The 17,079-nt window shown below is 40.9% G+C and overlaps 1 protein-coding gene across 3 annotated transcripts; it reads left to right on the top strand.

The window, feature by feature from the left end:
- Position 1: 1 nt before the first annotated feature.
- Positions 2–16,257, top strand: os9 (OS9 endoplasmic reticulum lectin). Of its 3 annotated transcripts, none has more exons than XM_084928323.1 (15): positions 2–778; positions 1,137–1,319; positions 3,433–3,496; positions 3,590–3,666; positions 3,758–3,856; positions 5,276–5,477; positions 5,680–5,814; positions 5,963–6,087; positions 7,028–7,088; positions 7,202–7,281; positions 7,374–7,577; positions 7,788–7,989; positions 8,390–8,557; positions 8,931–9,040; positions 10,659–16,257. In XM_084928323.1, exons 1-15 carry the CDS (start codon positions 626–628, stop codon positions 10,794–10,796), a joined length of 2,001 nt encoding a protein of 666 aa, XP_084784449.1. In that variant the 5' UTR covers positions 2–625; the 3' UTR covers positions 10,797–16,257. The 3 variants fall into 3 exon arrangements, with proteins under 3 accessions (XP_084784449.1, XP_084784448.1, XP_084784450.1); XM_084928322.1 differs by having other exon boundaries at positions 7,199–7,281; XM_084928324.1 differs by lacking the exon at positions 8,390–8,557 and having other exon boundaries at positions 7,199–7,281.
- Positions 16,258–17,079: the final 822 nt, after the last annotated feature.

The following is a 17,079-nucleotide window of genomic DNA, read 5'->3' as shown; positions in this document are numbered from 1 at the left end:
TGTGTACTGCTTGTTCAGCTTCTATAGTATCCCACCCTCTGTACTTCCCCTCCTCTCTGGTATTCTGTTAAGGAATGCTTTTTTTCTTCAAGGAACTGTCTTGATTTTTTCCTCACCAGATATTTAAACCCAGTAGTTTGACTGCACTTTTCGCTCAGCTCGGTGTGTACTTTTTGGGTATCATATGAATCGTTTTATTGTTTTGTCATTATTTTACCTAATTGTTATTGTAAACCTTTAAAATCAGTTACTTGGGACTGAAAACAAAATGAAACAAACGAAGACACCCCCACCAAACTCGTGATTGTAATTTTACCATGAGACAGCCCGCCTTGTCTTCGTGCTTAAGTGTGAGCCTATTTCATCGCAAGACAGGAGGTGACAGCGGAGATGTGGGTCGTTATCGCTGTTATTCATTAGCGTGCTAAATATAGCACAAACACGCCGTTCATTGACTCTCCGCTGGCATGAAAACCAAACGCACCTCAGAACTAGGGAAAAACTTTGATTGACTTTGAAATTGGCCAACGACAAAGCAGGGCTTTTCACCTCGACCAATCCGCTGCTACCATGTCAGGCATTCTGTGTGTTGTTGCTGTCAGACAGGGGTAAGAGGCGAGAGTCAATGATGGCTGCTTCCTTGGTTTGGTTGTTAAAGAGACTGTACGTTTTCTTGTTGACATGTCCCCTCTGTGTCCCGGGCTTCTTGAATTTGGAGGAGCTTAATGACATGAAATATGGGATTCAGATTCTTCCCGATCCTGTCATCCTGGGGCAGGTGAGTCAGGAAATGCTAACGGATATAGCTTGTTAGCTTAAATATGAGCTAGCGTTATTTATTTACTATTAATAGTGTCAAATAATTCACAAAACGTGAGACCTGATGTCATAAAAACACAAAACATATTAAAATAAATCTTATAGAGTTACATGAAGACGAGTAATTCTCAGGTGACGTACGTAACAGCATGCTGTGACAGCTGTTATGTTCTTTGCGACAGGTCTATAACTAGCTAAAAGTAAAGCCGCAAACCATGTTTTTAACTGTTTGCATTCACGTGATGCGTTGGTAATGTGTGAACATGTGTGTCAACATTAAATTCACCCCCTTTTCCATGCCTGTCTTACGTTTGTAGACTAAGACAGAGGAGGTTATGATGGTGTCCAGTAAGTACAAACAGCTCTATGAGTGTCGACTTCCAGCCCAGGCTGTGCGTTTTCATCAGGATCCCGCCACTGAGCCTGACTCGGAAGGTTACACTGGGCCAGATATCCCAGACCTGCTCAAGCCCATGCACAATGCCCCATGTCTACTCAAGGTTGGTCCTTAACTACTTATCTGTGTAATCCAACTGTGAAATGCTTAAGCTGTTTATGCAGTGGTGTGACTACAATAATAATACAACAATAAGAACACAAGAGCAAAACACACCGAAAGCGTGTGTATATTTGCCAGCTTAAGTAAACTATTTTGAATAAAGCTTGCCAAAAACAACACTGAGAGGCTCTTGATTCAGTATTCATTGGATTAAAGGTTGCTTGTCTGCATCAGTGACTGGGTACAAAAGCAGTATATCTATGGCTGCGTTCACACTGCAGGCGAAAGCGCATCAAATCCAATTTTTTTTGACCCTATGCGACCCATATCCGATCATGGTATGACAGTGTGAACGGCACAAATCCGATATTTTCAAATCCGATCTGGGTCACTTTCGTATGTGGTACTGAATCCGATACATATCCGATGTTTTAGAAAGCGACTGCTGTTTGAACGGTCATGTCGCATTAAATCCGTCTTTTACATCACTGACACAAGACAGACGCCAATTATCAGCGCCCGAGAAGACATCGCGAACGCTTCCTGGCCATCCAGTGTAGATGTCAGTGAAACTGTTGGGAAGACAACGTTGGAGAATCGTGAACATTTTATTTGTACTGTATAATCTGCAGACTCTGACAGAAATCTGCAACTATCCTTTGATGCACCGCTCCTCTCTAAAACAGCAATAAGGATCATTATTAGGTTATCTACATTATTATGTAAATAACAAAATAACTTAAAGCAAAAATTGGGAAACGTAAAGTCCGAAGTCTTTATATTAAGGGCCATCAGTCAAACAATAGTTTGCTCTGGGTATAAACAGAGCGCGTTGTGTGTGACGTCTTCTTTTGCGCATGCGGGCCGCTTTGAGCATTCACACTAGAGCGCGTTTGCTGTCGCATTTTATTTGTAGTGTGAACAAGCAGACAAAAAAATTGGATTTGATCAAAAAATCGGAATTGAGCATTAAGACCGGCAGTGTGAACGTAGCCTAAGAGACACACATCTGTTAATGTACCTGTGTTTTCAATTGTTCAGCTTATGTGTTAATTTAAGGTTTACCCAAAAGCCCACAAGTACTTTATCACTATCTTCTTGCTCACAGTGCATCTTATCCATGTATCTCCTTACAATGTGTTTTTTGTATAGTCATGAGACAAAGAAAGTTTGTCACACTTTCCGCTTCCATAGGCATAAAGAGGTTAAGTCACAGCCTGGTGCTGTTAATCAAATGTGCTTGATTAATTGATCATGTGCTCTTGAGCATTCAGGTGTGTTAGCACAGTACCAACGAGGAAAAACAATACCAAAGATCTCAAAGAATCAGTTGTTTCTGCCCATCAGTCTTGATGAGTTATAAAGCTATTGCCTTCAAAATGAACTCCATCATTCTACAGTAAGAATTTTTCCCAACATTTGAGACAGCCGCCAATGTTCCCAGGAGTTGATGTCCCAGTAAAACCCAAGGTCAGCCTGTACAGTCCTCAGAGAAACTGGAAAAATACCCAAGAGACTAGCTCAAACTCCACAGGCCGCAGTTAGACTGTTAAAGTTCACAACAGTGCAGTTAGAAAAAGACTGAACAAGTATGACTTGTTTGGAAGGGCTGCCAGAAGAATGGTAAATGGTCTGTATTTGTAAAGCGCTTTACTTGGTCCTAAGGACCCCAAAGCGCTTTACACTATACACAATCATCCACCCATTCACACACTGGTGATGGCAAGCTACAGTGTAGCCACAGCCGCCCTGGGGCGCACTGACAGAGGCGAGGCTGCCGGACACTGGCACCACCGGGCCCTCTGACCACCACCAGTAGGCAACGGGTGAAGTGTCTTGCCCAAGGACACAACGACCGAGACTGTCGGAGCCGGGGCTCGAACCAGCAACCATCCGATTACAAGACGAACGCCCAACTCTTGAGCCACGATCTCCCCCAGAGAAAAGAGCATATTCTCTAAAAACAACATGGGAGTCTGACTTAGATTTTCAAAGTTACATCTGATTAAACCACAAGACTTCCTGAAAAATAGGCCTCATTTACAAATATGTGCGTGGGACCGTTTCAGGCTTAGGCACTGTGTCAAAGTCTAACAGAAATACCTGTCCTGCAGACGAAGGACTGGTGGACGTACGAGTTCTGCCATGGCCAGCATATCAGACAATACCATCTTGAAGGTGAGAGGCCACTTCTCTGTTTTGTTTTGTTTTTTTAACCTACAAGAGGCTTTCAGTTATTGTTTTTGACAAATTTTGTTCTTTTGTCCTTAGACACAGAGATCAAAGGGGACATTCTCTTCCTGGGTTATTATGAGTCAGAATTTGATTGGAGCAATGAAACAGCAAAGGTAAAGTTGCCTCTATGTTGTAGCTGATTTGCATGACTGTACAATATGAACCAAACAATCGTGGGTGCATCCATTGTGTTTTTTCTCTCAGGCCTCCAAACAGCACAGGCTAAAGCGGTACCACAGCCAGACCTATGTAAATGGCTCTAAGTGTGACCTAAATGGAAATCCCAGAGAGACTGAAGTCCGGGTGAGATATTTACATTTGGAACACATCCTGCTTGAGATGATTTGCGTGTTTCACTTTTTTTTTTCTTTTTGATTTTTGACTTTCTCCTTGCTAATCCAAACACTCATTTGCAAAAGTGTGGGCATGCCTGTGCAGATTTACAAGCCTTTCACTTTTAAATATATCCCAAGCAGCAGACATTTTGAACATGAATATGTTTTATGTTTGCTTTGCTTAAAAGACTTAGCTGAGTTTTAATTTTTAAAGAAATTATTATTGTTCTTTGTTGTAGTGTAGTCTAGTCAAAACAAGTTATAGCATCTTAACTGTCTCCATTTTTACCTCCACTTTAATGCCAGAGTCATCTTTGCGATTCCTTCTGTGTCGAAATATTTCTGAATAGTTTTGAGGGAGGTCAGGTGGGAGACGCTGGCTAGTTTTTCTGGAAAAATTAAAACTGTGATTTAGACATTAGTTCAGATTTCGACAGCATGTTTTTTTTGTGTACTTAAAAGAGCTAAAAATACTTCACATGCCAAACACAAAGTTTGGCATGTGAAATATTTTGCTCATCCTGATACTTTATAGGGTCCAAAAAGTAAACCTGTTTGACCTTCTTAAATGAAGGAACCCGTCACCTAGTCAGCTGTCTTAATCTCATGGAGCAGCCAGTTTTTTAGTGCTAAACAACCCTAAATCCCCAAACTAATTAAAAGACAAATTGCCATCTGAAAACGAATGGTTTTGAGATTAATTTAGGCAAGTGCTTTGCTCACATGGGGACTTAACTCCACACTCAGATGAGACTGATTATTAGAACAAGAACTAAAAGAGAAGAAGAAATAAAATCCAGAAAGCTTTCCGGTCCCCAGATATTCATATACAGCTGTTTGTTTAGAGATACGGCTTTAGTCGACTCTTTAGCCCTTCTACAGGAGATTAAGTTTATCAGAAGATGATGATTCTCTGATTACACAGATGTTGTAGTGAAACTCAATAACTCTGGAATCCTCTTAGGAACTCACTAAAGATCTGAAAATGATCGGGGTCTGTGGAAGAGTGATCAGAAGGAAACCTTAAGAGAGTAGAGTCAAAGTATTTGAGTTGTCAGTTGTGTGTGTTAGTCACACAGGAAACATTTCACAAACAGGAAAAAGGTTCTCTGTAAATTCTCAGTCACCAAGGTATTGGCAGTCGTAAGCACTTGTTAAGACATGAATAAAGCAGAGATTGGCCAATGTTGGTTATACTGATCTGTCTGTGTTTTGGCATTTGTAACAGTTGATGAATTCCCTGTTTATTTACTGTATTTAATCATTTTCACCTAAAAAAAGAAAAGAAAAAAGAACCAAATATGTTGCAGCCCAGCGGCGCCCAAACAGTTGGGCATTTAATTCAGCTCAAAGTAGTTTGCATACTTTTGCTCTGTTTTGTTTCCAGTTTGTATGTGAAGAAGGCTCAGGTGACTACATTGCGCGAGTAGATGAACCTCAGTCATGTCGATATGTGCTGACGATTCACACCAGTCGCACCTGCCAGCACCCATTCCTGCGGCCACCATCCACTGCCAAGCCTCAGGGCATTGTGTGCCAGCCAGCACTAAGTGCCCAACAGTACATGGATTACGTCAAGGCACAAGTGTGTGAGTGAATAAAAAAACATTGAAGGGCAAAGCAATGCATCTTGGAGGCCACTTGATTTTTTTTTTCTTATTTTAAAACAGATTGTGGTCTTTTTAATAAAAATACCAGCTAAGAAGCTAACTTGGCTTTCAAACTTAAAGCTTGCTCTCTCCTTTGTCTTTTGGTTGATTCCTCTGTCAATCATCCTGTTTCCGTTCCCAGCGGACACAAAGCGTAAAGTGGAGCAGATCTCGGAGGAATTGAGGAGTCTTGATGAGATGTTAGCTGGTAATGAAGGAGGAGATGGTGCAGTAAAGGTAACAGCAGAGGAGACATCGCCTAGCAGTCGCAGAAAAGGTACGTTTTTTTGATGCTTATGAGGCAAACGACCCTGCAGTAGTAACTTGTCAGTGCACCTAATAATAAAGTGCCGATCCATCCATAATGGGCATGTGTGTATTAATTCTGATTCTGACACGAGTGTCTATTTCTGGTTTTGAAACAGGTCCTGCTGATGTGTCTAAAGATGGAGAGTCAGATGAGTCAGATGAGGCAGAAGACTCTGACTTCTGGGAGGGAGTGACAAAGCCAGCAAGTTCAAGAACATCTACTTTCCAACAGGAGAATCAGGTATAGCAGGTGCAATTCAATTCAATTCAATTTTATTTATATAGCACCAAATCACAACAAAAGTCGCCTCAAGGCGCTTTATATTGTACAGTAGATACAGAGAAAAGCCCAACAATCATATGACCCCCTATGAGCAAGCACTTTGACGACAGTGGGAAGGAAAAACTCCCTTTTAACAGGAAGAAACCTCCGTCAGAACCAGGCTCAGAGAGGGGCGGCCATCTGCTGCGACCGGTTGGGGTGGGAGAAGGAAAACAGGATAAAAGACATGCTGCGGAAGAGAGACAGAGATTAATAAAAAGTATGATTCAATACAGAGATGTCTATTAACACATAGTGAGTGAGAAAGGTGACTGGAAAGGAAAAATTTAATGCATCATGGGAATCCCCCGGCAGCCTACGTCTATTGCAGCATAAGGGAGGATTCAGGGTCAGCTGGTCCAGCCCTAACTATATGCTTTAGCAAAAAGGAAAGTTTTAAGCCTAATCTTGAAAGTAGAGATAGTGTCTGTCTCCCAAATCCAAACTGGAAGCTGGTTCCACAGAAGAGGGGCCTGATTATTTAAGACCTTGTATGTGAGGAGCAGGATTTTGAATTCAATTCTGGATGCAACAGTCTGTCTTCTTGGTAGAAACACACAACAGTGAGTAACTCAAATTGAAATGTAGCCATAAAAATACATTTGTAATTGGCTCTGCAAGGTCCAGTGACATGTTCATTTTGGTACATTTTTGACACCTGATTATCATTCTACTGTTACTTACACTTTTGATTATTATTAAATGTTTTTATAATGTAGTACTGTGTATATCGTATAATACTGAATTTCCAGGTATTTTTGACGGTGCGATCTGGCTTTTTTTAACCACTAGAGGGGGCAGTCGGATGCTTTCTGTCACCATTTCCTCCCTCTAACCTGATTTTTCCTCTTTCTGACAGGCTGCAGATGGTGGCCATAACTCACATGCAGACAATGAAATCATAGATGATGGTGATGAAGGTACTGAGAAAGATAGTGCTGTTTTAGTGCACAGCTTATTTAAAAAAAAGAAAGAAAACAAAGAAAATACAAGCTGGAGCTTTTTCTTCTCTGATATTCTTCTTTTTTAGTAGAAAAATTCAACTTTAAAATCATCACTGACCCAGCAGACCTGATGAAATTTGTCCAGCACCTTAAGGAGAGTAACAGGAAGGTCAGTATTTGCTGTTGTTAGTGATTTTTATGCCTTTTTTCTCTTGGCAGTGCATAGGCTTTCCAATCCTTTTGTTTTGTTTTTATTTTTAGAAAGCACAAGATCAAGCCAAAAGTAGAGAAGAGAAAGCACGGCACAACAGAGTAACGGAGAAACTTGACGAGGAGGAGAAAGATGAAGAAGACCCCGTGCTACAGGAGTTTGAGGATGAGATGGCTGACCTCTCTGTGCCTTCGGATAAAATTGAAGAGATAAAGGAGGAAATGCAGAAGGAGTTTGACAACATCATAAACGAGGTTTAAGACTATATATATATATATATATATATATATATATATATATATATATATATATATATATATATATATATATATATATATATATATATATATATATATATATATATATAAGTTGATACCTAAAATTTGATTAGACAGATACGTAACAAGGAAAAGACCAAACTAAATACTAACTTAAGGCGTTGCTTGGCTCTATCTGTGTTGTAGGCTCAACAGGAACTCGAGACAGAGGGTCTGAAAGGGGAGTTTGACCGCACTCAGGCAACACAGACACTGGAGACGACGCTGGATAAGCTACTCGATCATTTGGAGGAGAAAGACGTTCAGGACCCAGAGCAGAAAACGTCCGGAGGCCAAAGAGCCAGCGACCCAGACAGGGGGAGCCCCAGCCTGGCTCCGAAGCACCCAGGTAACCAGGGGGCTTGACCCTTTTGTAGTCATGTGGATGTCCACACCCTCTGTGTATAATCATTTTCATAATTCATCGGTCTGTGCAGTAGATGTGTGTTACGACATCCTCCATCTCAGGAAAGATCCACACATGGAATTTGAAGAATTCAAAGAATTTATGTTATCAGATCACTTTCGGTCAGTTGCAGTCTTTCTTCTCCAGCCATTAATGTCACTGTGGGTGACTTTTGATTGCATTAATCTAAATCTAAATTAAAATTTCTGAAATCAGACACAGTATTTTAATCTATGTTCATAACAATGCTATGGGAGGCTCTTGCCTCCTTCATCTCGTGGCCCTACTGGTGGGTTTTGAGGTGAACTGTCTTGTTTGTCCCTCTTTTGTCTCGTCACCCTAGACCAAGCAGCTGACGACCATGTTAAGATCAAAATAACTAAGTATAAGACGGGTATCAACCCTGATGGGGAGGTGAAAGTTCAGGAGGTGGGCGAAGGAGACCCGCAGTGGCAGCACATAAAGGACGTGGTTAAAGAACAGCTAGAGAAGGCAGGACTGAAGGCCGAAGGTATGAAGGGAGAGTGCCCGAAACACTCACGGCCTTTTCTCTCTTCCATCTGTTATCTTCAGTGTACAGCACTGTATTTCTCTTCTTATCCTATGTAAAATAAAAACCTGTCTAATGAGTTAAAAAGAGAAGATTTTGAAAAATATGTTTTCATGTAAGGAAAAAAATAAAAGCAAGCTTAAAGCTCACCTTAATCAAAGAACATATCTCAGCCAGGTGTGTGCTGTGTTTTTCCACTCATGTTTGTTTCATTCATGTCATTCATCCCGTTGTCATTGTTGACTCGTTCAGCAGTTTTCTTACGCCATTTGGATGTGTTAGGCGTAACTGCTGAACCCTTTTTTTCCTTCCGTCTGTTTTTCTTTGTTGTTAGGAAAAATCGAAGTGAAGATCTTGACACGAAAAAACGCAGAAGAGGCAGGTGATCAGTGGCTGACTGAGGAAGATACAAAGTCCTTCAGGGAGCTACTCATTAATCTCCTGGTAACTGAAGTAGTACTTCTATTGGGTTCCTTTGAATGCTTCTAGCTGTTGCTTGCAGGCTTGGACTGTATCTGACGGAAGCGCTGTACAGTTTGCCGAGTGTTTTCCTGTCATCAAGAAAGAACAGAGTGTGCTATTGTTCTTGTGTGTTTGTCTGCTTTCACAGAAATTAATTACAGAAACCAAAAGCTCATTGGATTATAGTTATGACACATTTAAAGTTTATTCAGGCTGGGGGCATCAGTTGAGATGTCAGTAAGCACAATTCAACAGAATTTGTGGACGCAGTATTAAAGAAAGGAACAAAATGTCCTTGTCACCAGGTGAAAAGGTCAATGCCACTTTCACAGCAGACCCTCATGACTGCCACATCGTCTCTTTTTCCTGGTGTATGTTGAAGTGGAGCCAGCTTTCACTTCTGCTTCTTTTACTGGCTGTACTCTAAATACAGATTTGTTTATGTTAAGTGACTTCCAGTCCCCCCTCTGTCTTTGCAATATAGTGTGTGCAATTTCCTGCCACACTACCCAAAAGCAACTATTTCCATCACTATTAAGAGCTGCTGGCTAGTTAGTCAATTCGTTTATTTTTCTTCCTAACATACCAACTTTATTTTACTTTATTTTCATCTTTCCACAGAAACTGATTCTCATACTAGGTTAGGTTTCAGTGACACAGGCCTGTATACCTGTTGGCAACTGCTGGTTGTCACTGTTAAAAGCCATTGATGCATACCTAGAGAGTGGTCAGTGACACCCTGTGTCGCTAGGGAAACACGTCTATTTCATAATCAGCTGGTGAATGCTGTTGTTGGAAGATGCTGGCAGTTATGAGCATGAAATTGATTGCAAAGAGGGATAAAGTGCTGCACTGAAAAAATATCCTTAAAATTGTTTTGGGAATCAACAGGTTGCTGCAGTTACCTGTTGTTTGCATAGAAGACACCAACTTTTTAACAAACACTCACCAACTACTCCGCTAAGCAGCAGTGAAATGTGCAATGCAAACTGGAAAAGTAGAGCGTTTGCCATCAAAACAAAAGTTGCGGCTGTTGTTTGTAGCAGTAACTTTTACAACTTTTACCTGGAATGTTAACTAAGGCAAACACAATGTGCACCCTCTTTGCAGACGATTTCACCCAGTGACAGCCTGCAACTACCTGCCAGCTGGTAAGGGAAGTTGGTAGGTACAGTTTCCTTTGCGACCGGTTATTGCCACATAGTTGCCAACTGGTCTCTAGACCTGTGTGACTGAGGGCTCAGGAAAGGTGCTCTTACAAGCTTCCATGAGCACTGTGGTTACATGTTTGAACTTTATGGTACAGATTTCTGTGTCATCTTTATGTAACAGAAGATCCTACACTCTCAAATGTGCAATTTCATTTTTTTGGTCTTATTCTTATTATCTTCATGGTAAATTAGACAGTAGAGGACTTTTATATTTTTCATCCTGCTCTGTAGGCATCACTTTGCTGAATTTTGATTGGCAGCTGAGTGTTAGCACAAGATTTGATGAATCTTCTAGCAGCAAAGTGGATTAGATTTGTGGTTTTAGTTTTTAACCCATTCCTGTTTTTACTCCCCCCCCCCACCACCACCACCACCACCACCACCACCAGACTGGAGGCACTGAAGAGGTTTATAAAGAGGAGAAAAGGCAGCAGGAGTTGGAGAACAACTATAGATTTGTTTGGGGAGATTCCCAGGAGGAGTCAAAGTCATCCAGCTCCTCTGATTCAGATGACGTGGATATATGAGCTCATTCAGAGTGACCCTTTGTGATGTTGCACTCCTATGGAGAGCAGCAGGGAGGAGGACTCTTAAGGTTTAGTCATAATTTTGAGAAAGCCCACTTGATTTGGTCATTGCTGTTAAAACCTGTGCTGTTTACACATTCAGAAAATGTGTTCATGTGGCTTGAATAGGCAATAATGCAAGTGTCTTTAATGGGGCAACGTTTATATGTTGCACAATGTGTCAGCTGTACTTGTGCAGTTGAAGTTATGCATTTTCCCCTTTTTGACGGGATTCAGTTTTTGTTTTCAGTTTTACTAAATATTCACGATTAGTTCCGACGTCGTCGGCAGCACACTGTTTATCCTCAATTAAATTATTACTTGTGTTTGTCTTCTGTGTTGCCATTGATAGAGACGTCCGTAGTGTGAGTCAACAAGGGAATTCTGTTTACTTCAGCAGATTGTATGAGTGTCTGCACAGGTTGTTTTGTTTGTTTTTTTCTTCTTTCTTTCTTTCTTTCTTTTTTTTTTTACTGAAAAGTAAAAGAAAAAATGTTGAAAACAAAAGAAAAAATCCTCAAATTCCAGTTTCCACTGATCCTCAAAGCTTTCTGATTTGATCCATTTGGTAAAAACAAACAAGTAAACAGATTCAGTGTCTGCACACACTGGCAGTTGATATATAGTTTTGTTTTGTTTTTTCAAAAATGTCCTGTGAATTCAGAAGAGAACAGAAATATTTTGAATACTTTTTGTTTTTGACAGTAACTGGATTTAATATATCTCAACTTGGCAAAGGAAATCAAATAAATCTACAGTGTCAATCAGATTCAGTGCACCACGTTAATGCAAACATGCACTTAAAGGGCTGAATTTGTAAATTTTGTGAATGCTTGTGGGTACTTGCAAGTCAACATGTACATAATTATTGTGTCATTATGTTTTTGATTTATTGTAAAATAGCACAGATTAATTGGCGACGGAGTTGCCTGAGTAAATGAGTTTTAAAAATCCTGACTCTGCATTCTGTTATGAAAAATAATCTCATTTGAGATGTAAATCACATACACACTCTTTTTTTTCAGACACAATAGTGTTTTCGTATTAAAAAGTCTGCATCTGTTATCTCGGATATCTTGTAAATACAATTCTGCTGCCTTTTTTCAGTTGTTTGTATTGTGTATTAAAACTGCCAAGTGTTAGATGTTAGACATTTGTATTTTTATTATCTCATACATTCAGTGTTACAATCCTTACTAGTATGGCTACTTGTATGTTAGGCCAACTGTATCAACAAATTTCCATCCGATACTATAACTGTTAAAGTGATCAGTGGGCCAACCCTGGCGACTAGTAAAATATTGAGACTGAGAAGACTGTGGCTAACCTGAGAACAAGATGGAAGGACAAGTTGTTTTTGGATGTAAAATAGTACAAAACAACTAATCAAATGTTGAAATTAAAAAAAATGACAAGATTGAATTTAATGCTATCAAGTTTCTAAAGTGTCTACAGATGCATCAAGAAGGCTGGAAAAGTTTCTGAAATGCTCAAAATCAAAGAACATAAGAGACCTTTTCAACTGGGTGATAAAAAGAACATCTATTATGAGGATGAAGGTAGTGAAAGAGGACATGTAGAGGGCTGGTGTGACAGGAGAGCATGCAAGGTGAAATGCAGGCAGATGAGCTCCTGTGGATACCCCTGAAGAGAGTAGCTGAAGGGTTAGATTTTGTAGAAGATGTTCTGTTCCCACATGGTGTCTATGAACGCAGCACGAACATTCACCCCTCCACTAGATATCTAATCAGTGGTTGGTTATAAGGAGCAGCTGTTGCCTATTCCCTGAGTCCTGGAATTTGGTACTTATTCCGTCATTTTTCCTCAGTCACGCTGCCACATTCTGGTGTTATTGACAGGATAGTTGCATTTGTACTTTTTCTTTTCCAACAGCAGATCCAGGATGGACATCTGAATTATAAGGTGGTACTTTAATTTCCTCTTCTATTTTCTTATGGAGGAAGAGCTTGTCCAGCTAAAGGACTTGCTACCCAACTGCAAGTACAGAATCGGTGAATTTGGCAAGAGCGTGAACCTGATCAGCTTGGGATCAGCTCTGTTTTCACCAATCTCTCTACTCAGGGTACTCTTCTATTTCGGTTCCAATAACTGAGAGACTGATTTACTTTACTCGTAAAAGGAAATGCCCATTGTTCAGGGGTAAGACTGCTGTAAGTATTGTTGAGTGGGTGGATAAGGGTTCAGACTTGTTAAGGGGACGACATCTTTCGCCAGCCGAACAAGCGCTTTTTATTTATGACCATCTAGACAGGGAGCCTAGGGAAGAGAATAAGTATCAGCAGAGGTGGCTGGTATGAAATTGGCTAAGCCCTACCCATCCTTATTTGAACAAATGATGTTCAAATAGCACAGTGGGGAAAAAATGACTGAATCGTAAATTTTGTGTTACGTGTTTTCATGAAAGGACTGGCTAATGGCAAGTGTAAGTAGGCATTCCCTTTACTGTTTCCAATGCCTGCTTTTTGGAGGAGATGCAGCTTGGACCTAACAATGGATTGTGGATTTGAAGCATTTATCTGACAAAATTGTGAAATGTCTCACTTTCTCTCACTCATATATATCACTACTAGTTGCCACTGAGTATCAGCCTTAAGAGTGTCAGATTATAATATTATTTTATGCCATGTTAGACCCTTAATTAAAGATGGTGAATTATTATGTAGTTTTAGTTTGCATTATTCTCCTGAATTAGAAGAAGGTGATAACTATTGCATTTGTTAAGCTGAGTTGCATTACATTAGACTGCTGGTTTATTGTGAATGAATGATATTGTTTTATGATGCATTATACTGCTGAGTTATGAGAAATACTGTTTGCAGAAAGTCATCGCCTTATTTGTCTGATTAGAGGAGAACAGAACATACTGGAGTTTTCTGCCCCATCTCAGCAGGAGCAGATAAACAGGGAGCCAAGGTTGTAGCTTAGGCACTGTGTGAGAGAAAGAATGTGAATGTTTAGGCTTTTATGATTAGGTGGGGGCCACTAGAGGCTATAAGAGTTTGATCAATGCTCCACCATTTTGAGATCTGATGCTGTCTGCGTACGGTGTCCATCTCCCACGCGTGTGATCATTAAAATCATCGTTTGACTCAACCCGGCCGGACCAGTGTTGTTATTGTGGTTTTTCCTCTTGTATCCATCCCCAATATTTGAATCCGTAACAGTTTGGGGGCTCGTCCTGTGGTATTGGGGTGGAAGTTGGAGGTTTGGACGGTCCGAGGTTGTCGAACGGACAGGCACAAGCCAGTGGTCTGACGTGAGTGGGCATAAGCCGGCTTATACAAAGGTAAGGCACTACCTGTTGAATTATTTCCAAAGTGTGCCAAATTGGACATGATAAAATTAAAGTCTACTCACTGAAGTTACTGGTAGATGTCTGTTTTGATGAAAAATCTAATGAGAACTGTGACAGTACTGATTGAAGTTAAAGCAGTTGGACTGCTGAGTGAATTTAGTTGGATAGGGAATTGGTCATTTTGTGGGTTAGAGTCCCCATTGGTCAGACAGGTTGGACCTGCGTCAGTCATACACTTGTTTTGGGGTGTTGACTGTTGTTTCAAAGTATTATAAATTTTTCAAGAACGGCAGTTGGACTGCTAAGAAGCGCATAGCCCGGAGGTTACGCTCCCTCCTGGCCGTGGACGCGCGACCTTGACCTGTCAGCGAACAGGGTTAGTTCAGTTTGGCTTAACTGTGGGGTACAGGGCATCCTGGAATAAGCTAGGAGTTAGAGTCTCCTTACCGTTTGGAGCGGTATCTGCGCTTTTTTGGGCAGCAAAGGTTGGACCTTGGGTGTTGGACACTAATTGAGTTAGGGACTTTAGAGATGAGGCCAGAAACTGTTGGACAGATACTGGTTAATTGATCACAAAAAAGTTGGACTTTTTCGGTTGGACCGTTAACTTAAATTTGTCAAAATTGTGTAGGCGCTAAAGCTGTCAGGCCTGAGAGTGATTGTAAATATAAGACGTCTTTGTAATATAAAATAATAGAGCTGTGTGTGAGACGAGGCTGTGTGTGACGAGAGCGCGCTGCGAGCTATTTTTAGACGGTGTGTGAACATGCAAATGAGGTGGCTGCTGTGAAGCGCACAGAGGACTTTTGCTTCCTGTTTAGCGTGTTATTGAGTTTTAAAATTATGATTTGCAAACAATGATACATGCCTGTAATTAAAACGCTGATTTTGCTGATTATAATATTACAAATAAGGTTTTGAATGACTAGGGTGAATGTTTGATGTTTGGCTGGGTTTTGATATAGAAGAGACAAATCGTGCATGATTTAGACCGGCACTTCAGTCGGCAGAGTGAGATTGAGTGATAAATACAGCTGTGATTTGTTTCAGTTTTGTGGTGTGAAGCAGGATTTATAAGACTTTTTAAGTGGTTCTTGTTTCAGTTCAATAATATAAGCGGTTACATCTGATTTACTGTTGGTTTGATCATAATATAGGGTGTGATCAAGCACGAATTTCAGCTGTGTGTGTGACAGGAACTCTGCATGCCCATAGAAGGCAACTGCCTGACTGTGTGAAGTATGCACCGAGAGAGAGAGTAAAATCTACGCAGATGAAGCGAGTGGATGTTTTCAGAAAAGAAATACTAAGTGAATGTTTTAGTGTGTTAATACAGGTGGATTTCTCTCAACCTGGAAACCTGAGTACAGCGGCAAAAGCATAAACAGAATTGGGACGACAGACAGGCCAAGCTTTGGCCCAAAAGTTTACAGCTTGGCCCCAGCTTTGTCCCCACCCTGAAAATAAGCTTAAAGGACATCTTCTCCTCCAGTTATCGGTTACCATCACTGGAAATTTTCAGGCAAGTTTTTGGCTGAATTGTTATTGGCACCATGTGTCCCTGAATCTCACAAGCAAGCTCTAACTCCGGGCTGAAGACATGGAATGCTGTTATTTAAGGTGGGAAATCAAAATTTGGGAAACAAAATAAAAACACACACACAACCAGAGAAAGGTATGACGAAGGCACGTGTTAGAGGAATGCCTCGTTTGAGAAAAAAGTTAAATTAACCCACCTACAAACGTACACACACGCAATGACGAAACAGCTTACATTCATGAACACGTGAAGATTTTCCAGCAAGGTTAAAGCAGCGAAATTTAACATACACCTGTTGTTAAATGATAAAGTTTATCCACTACTAACAAATAAACTCTCTGGGTTGCAGGACAACAACTTAACTTCAAAAAAAAAAAAAAGAGACACTGGTCTGACCAACCAGTGATGACACGACAAATTTAGTGGTTAAAAGATTCAAATTGTGACATGTTTTCTGCTGATTGATTAATACAAGTGATTACTGAATGAAAGAAAATTCCTTTTATGGGCTTTTAAACATGATCTTAACAATTTTAACATGTACCTGTGTTGTCCTGTCAGCTTGGTGGGTTATGAGTTGATTATATGGTGAGAAAAAACAAAAAAGGGGGAGAGAAGGCTGACACAGAGCCTGGCCCGGTGTTTCTCCCCGCTCCGAATAACACAGCCAACACAACATCATTTTCCTGTTCGTCTGTTTTTGTTTTGTTTTTGTTTTTTCTCTTTATGCTTGATTACAGGCTGCTTTGCCGAGGCTGACCTGGACTCCTGCTCTCCCCTCTACCATCTTTGATGTGACCCTGACCAAATGCTACAGCAGCTGGACCCACAACAACGACCTGAAAATGTCAACAGAGCTGCAGGAAAACGATCTCATGCAGCGGAGACGGAGAGCGTTAAATCCAAGGCCCGTTTCACTACACGGGGGAGATTTCCAGACAGCTTCAGCTAACAGAGCTCTGACGAGACGCCCATTAAGCCCAGAGGAAAAGTGAGGCCGAGCAAAAGAATGCTGACCTTAACAACTCTGCATTAAAACTGTGCAGGACAGTGACTGACCAACACGGATGATCGGGCAGCAAAAAGGGCGTGCCAGAGACAGGAGGAGTAACTGAGGTCAGGAGGCACCTCAGAATGGACAAAAGCACCAGAAGAAAATAAGCTTAAGGCACAGGTGTCAGGGCTCGGTCAGGAGCTGACCTCTGAGAAGAGCCGAACAGCAGAGCTGCAGAAGGCCGTGGAGCAAAGCAAGGAAAACATCAATAAACTTTAATCTGACGTGTACGGAAAAGACTCTGAGGTTTCTGCCCTCAGTAAGAGCTCAAGGCATCAGAGCAAAAACTGAGCATGGCTCAGGAGGAGCTGGCTGCTAATCGAACCCATCAGTC

This window comes from Perissodus microlepis, chromosome 5, assembly GCF_051167445.1.
Source record: "Perissodus microlepis isolate ML-2025 ecotype Zambia chromosome 5, ASM5116744v1, whole genome shotgun sequence".
In the NCBI taxonomy this organism is placed as follows: Eukaryota; Metazoa; Chordata; class Actinopteri; order Cichliformes; family Cichlidae; genus Perissodus; species Perissodus microlepis.
This window is presented reverse-complemented; position numbering and strand designations above follow the sequence as displayed.

Bases quoted from the DNA above. Each gene is read 5' to 3' on its own strand.
- os9 (XM_084928322.1), top strand. From the start codon at position 626: ATGATGGCTGCTTCCTTGGTTTGGTTGTTAAAGAGACTGTACGTTTTC. The intron at 779-1,136 runs GTGAGTCAGGAA...TTACGTTTGTAG, and splicing joins ATCCTGTCATCCTGGGGCAG to ACTAAGACAGAGGAGGTTAT. The intron at 7,089-7,198 runs GTACTGAGAAAG...CTTCTTTTTTAG, and splicing joins CATAGATGATGGTGATGAAG to TAGAAAAATTCAACTTTAAA.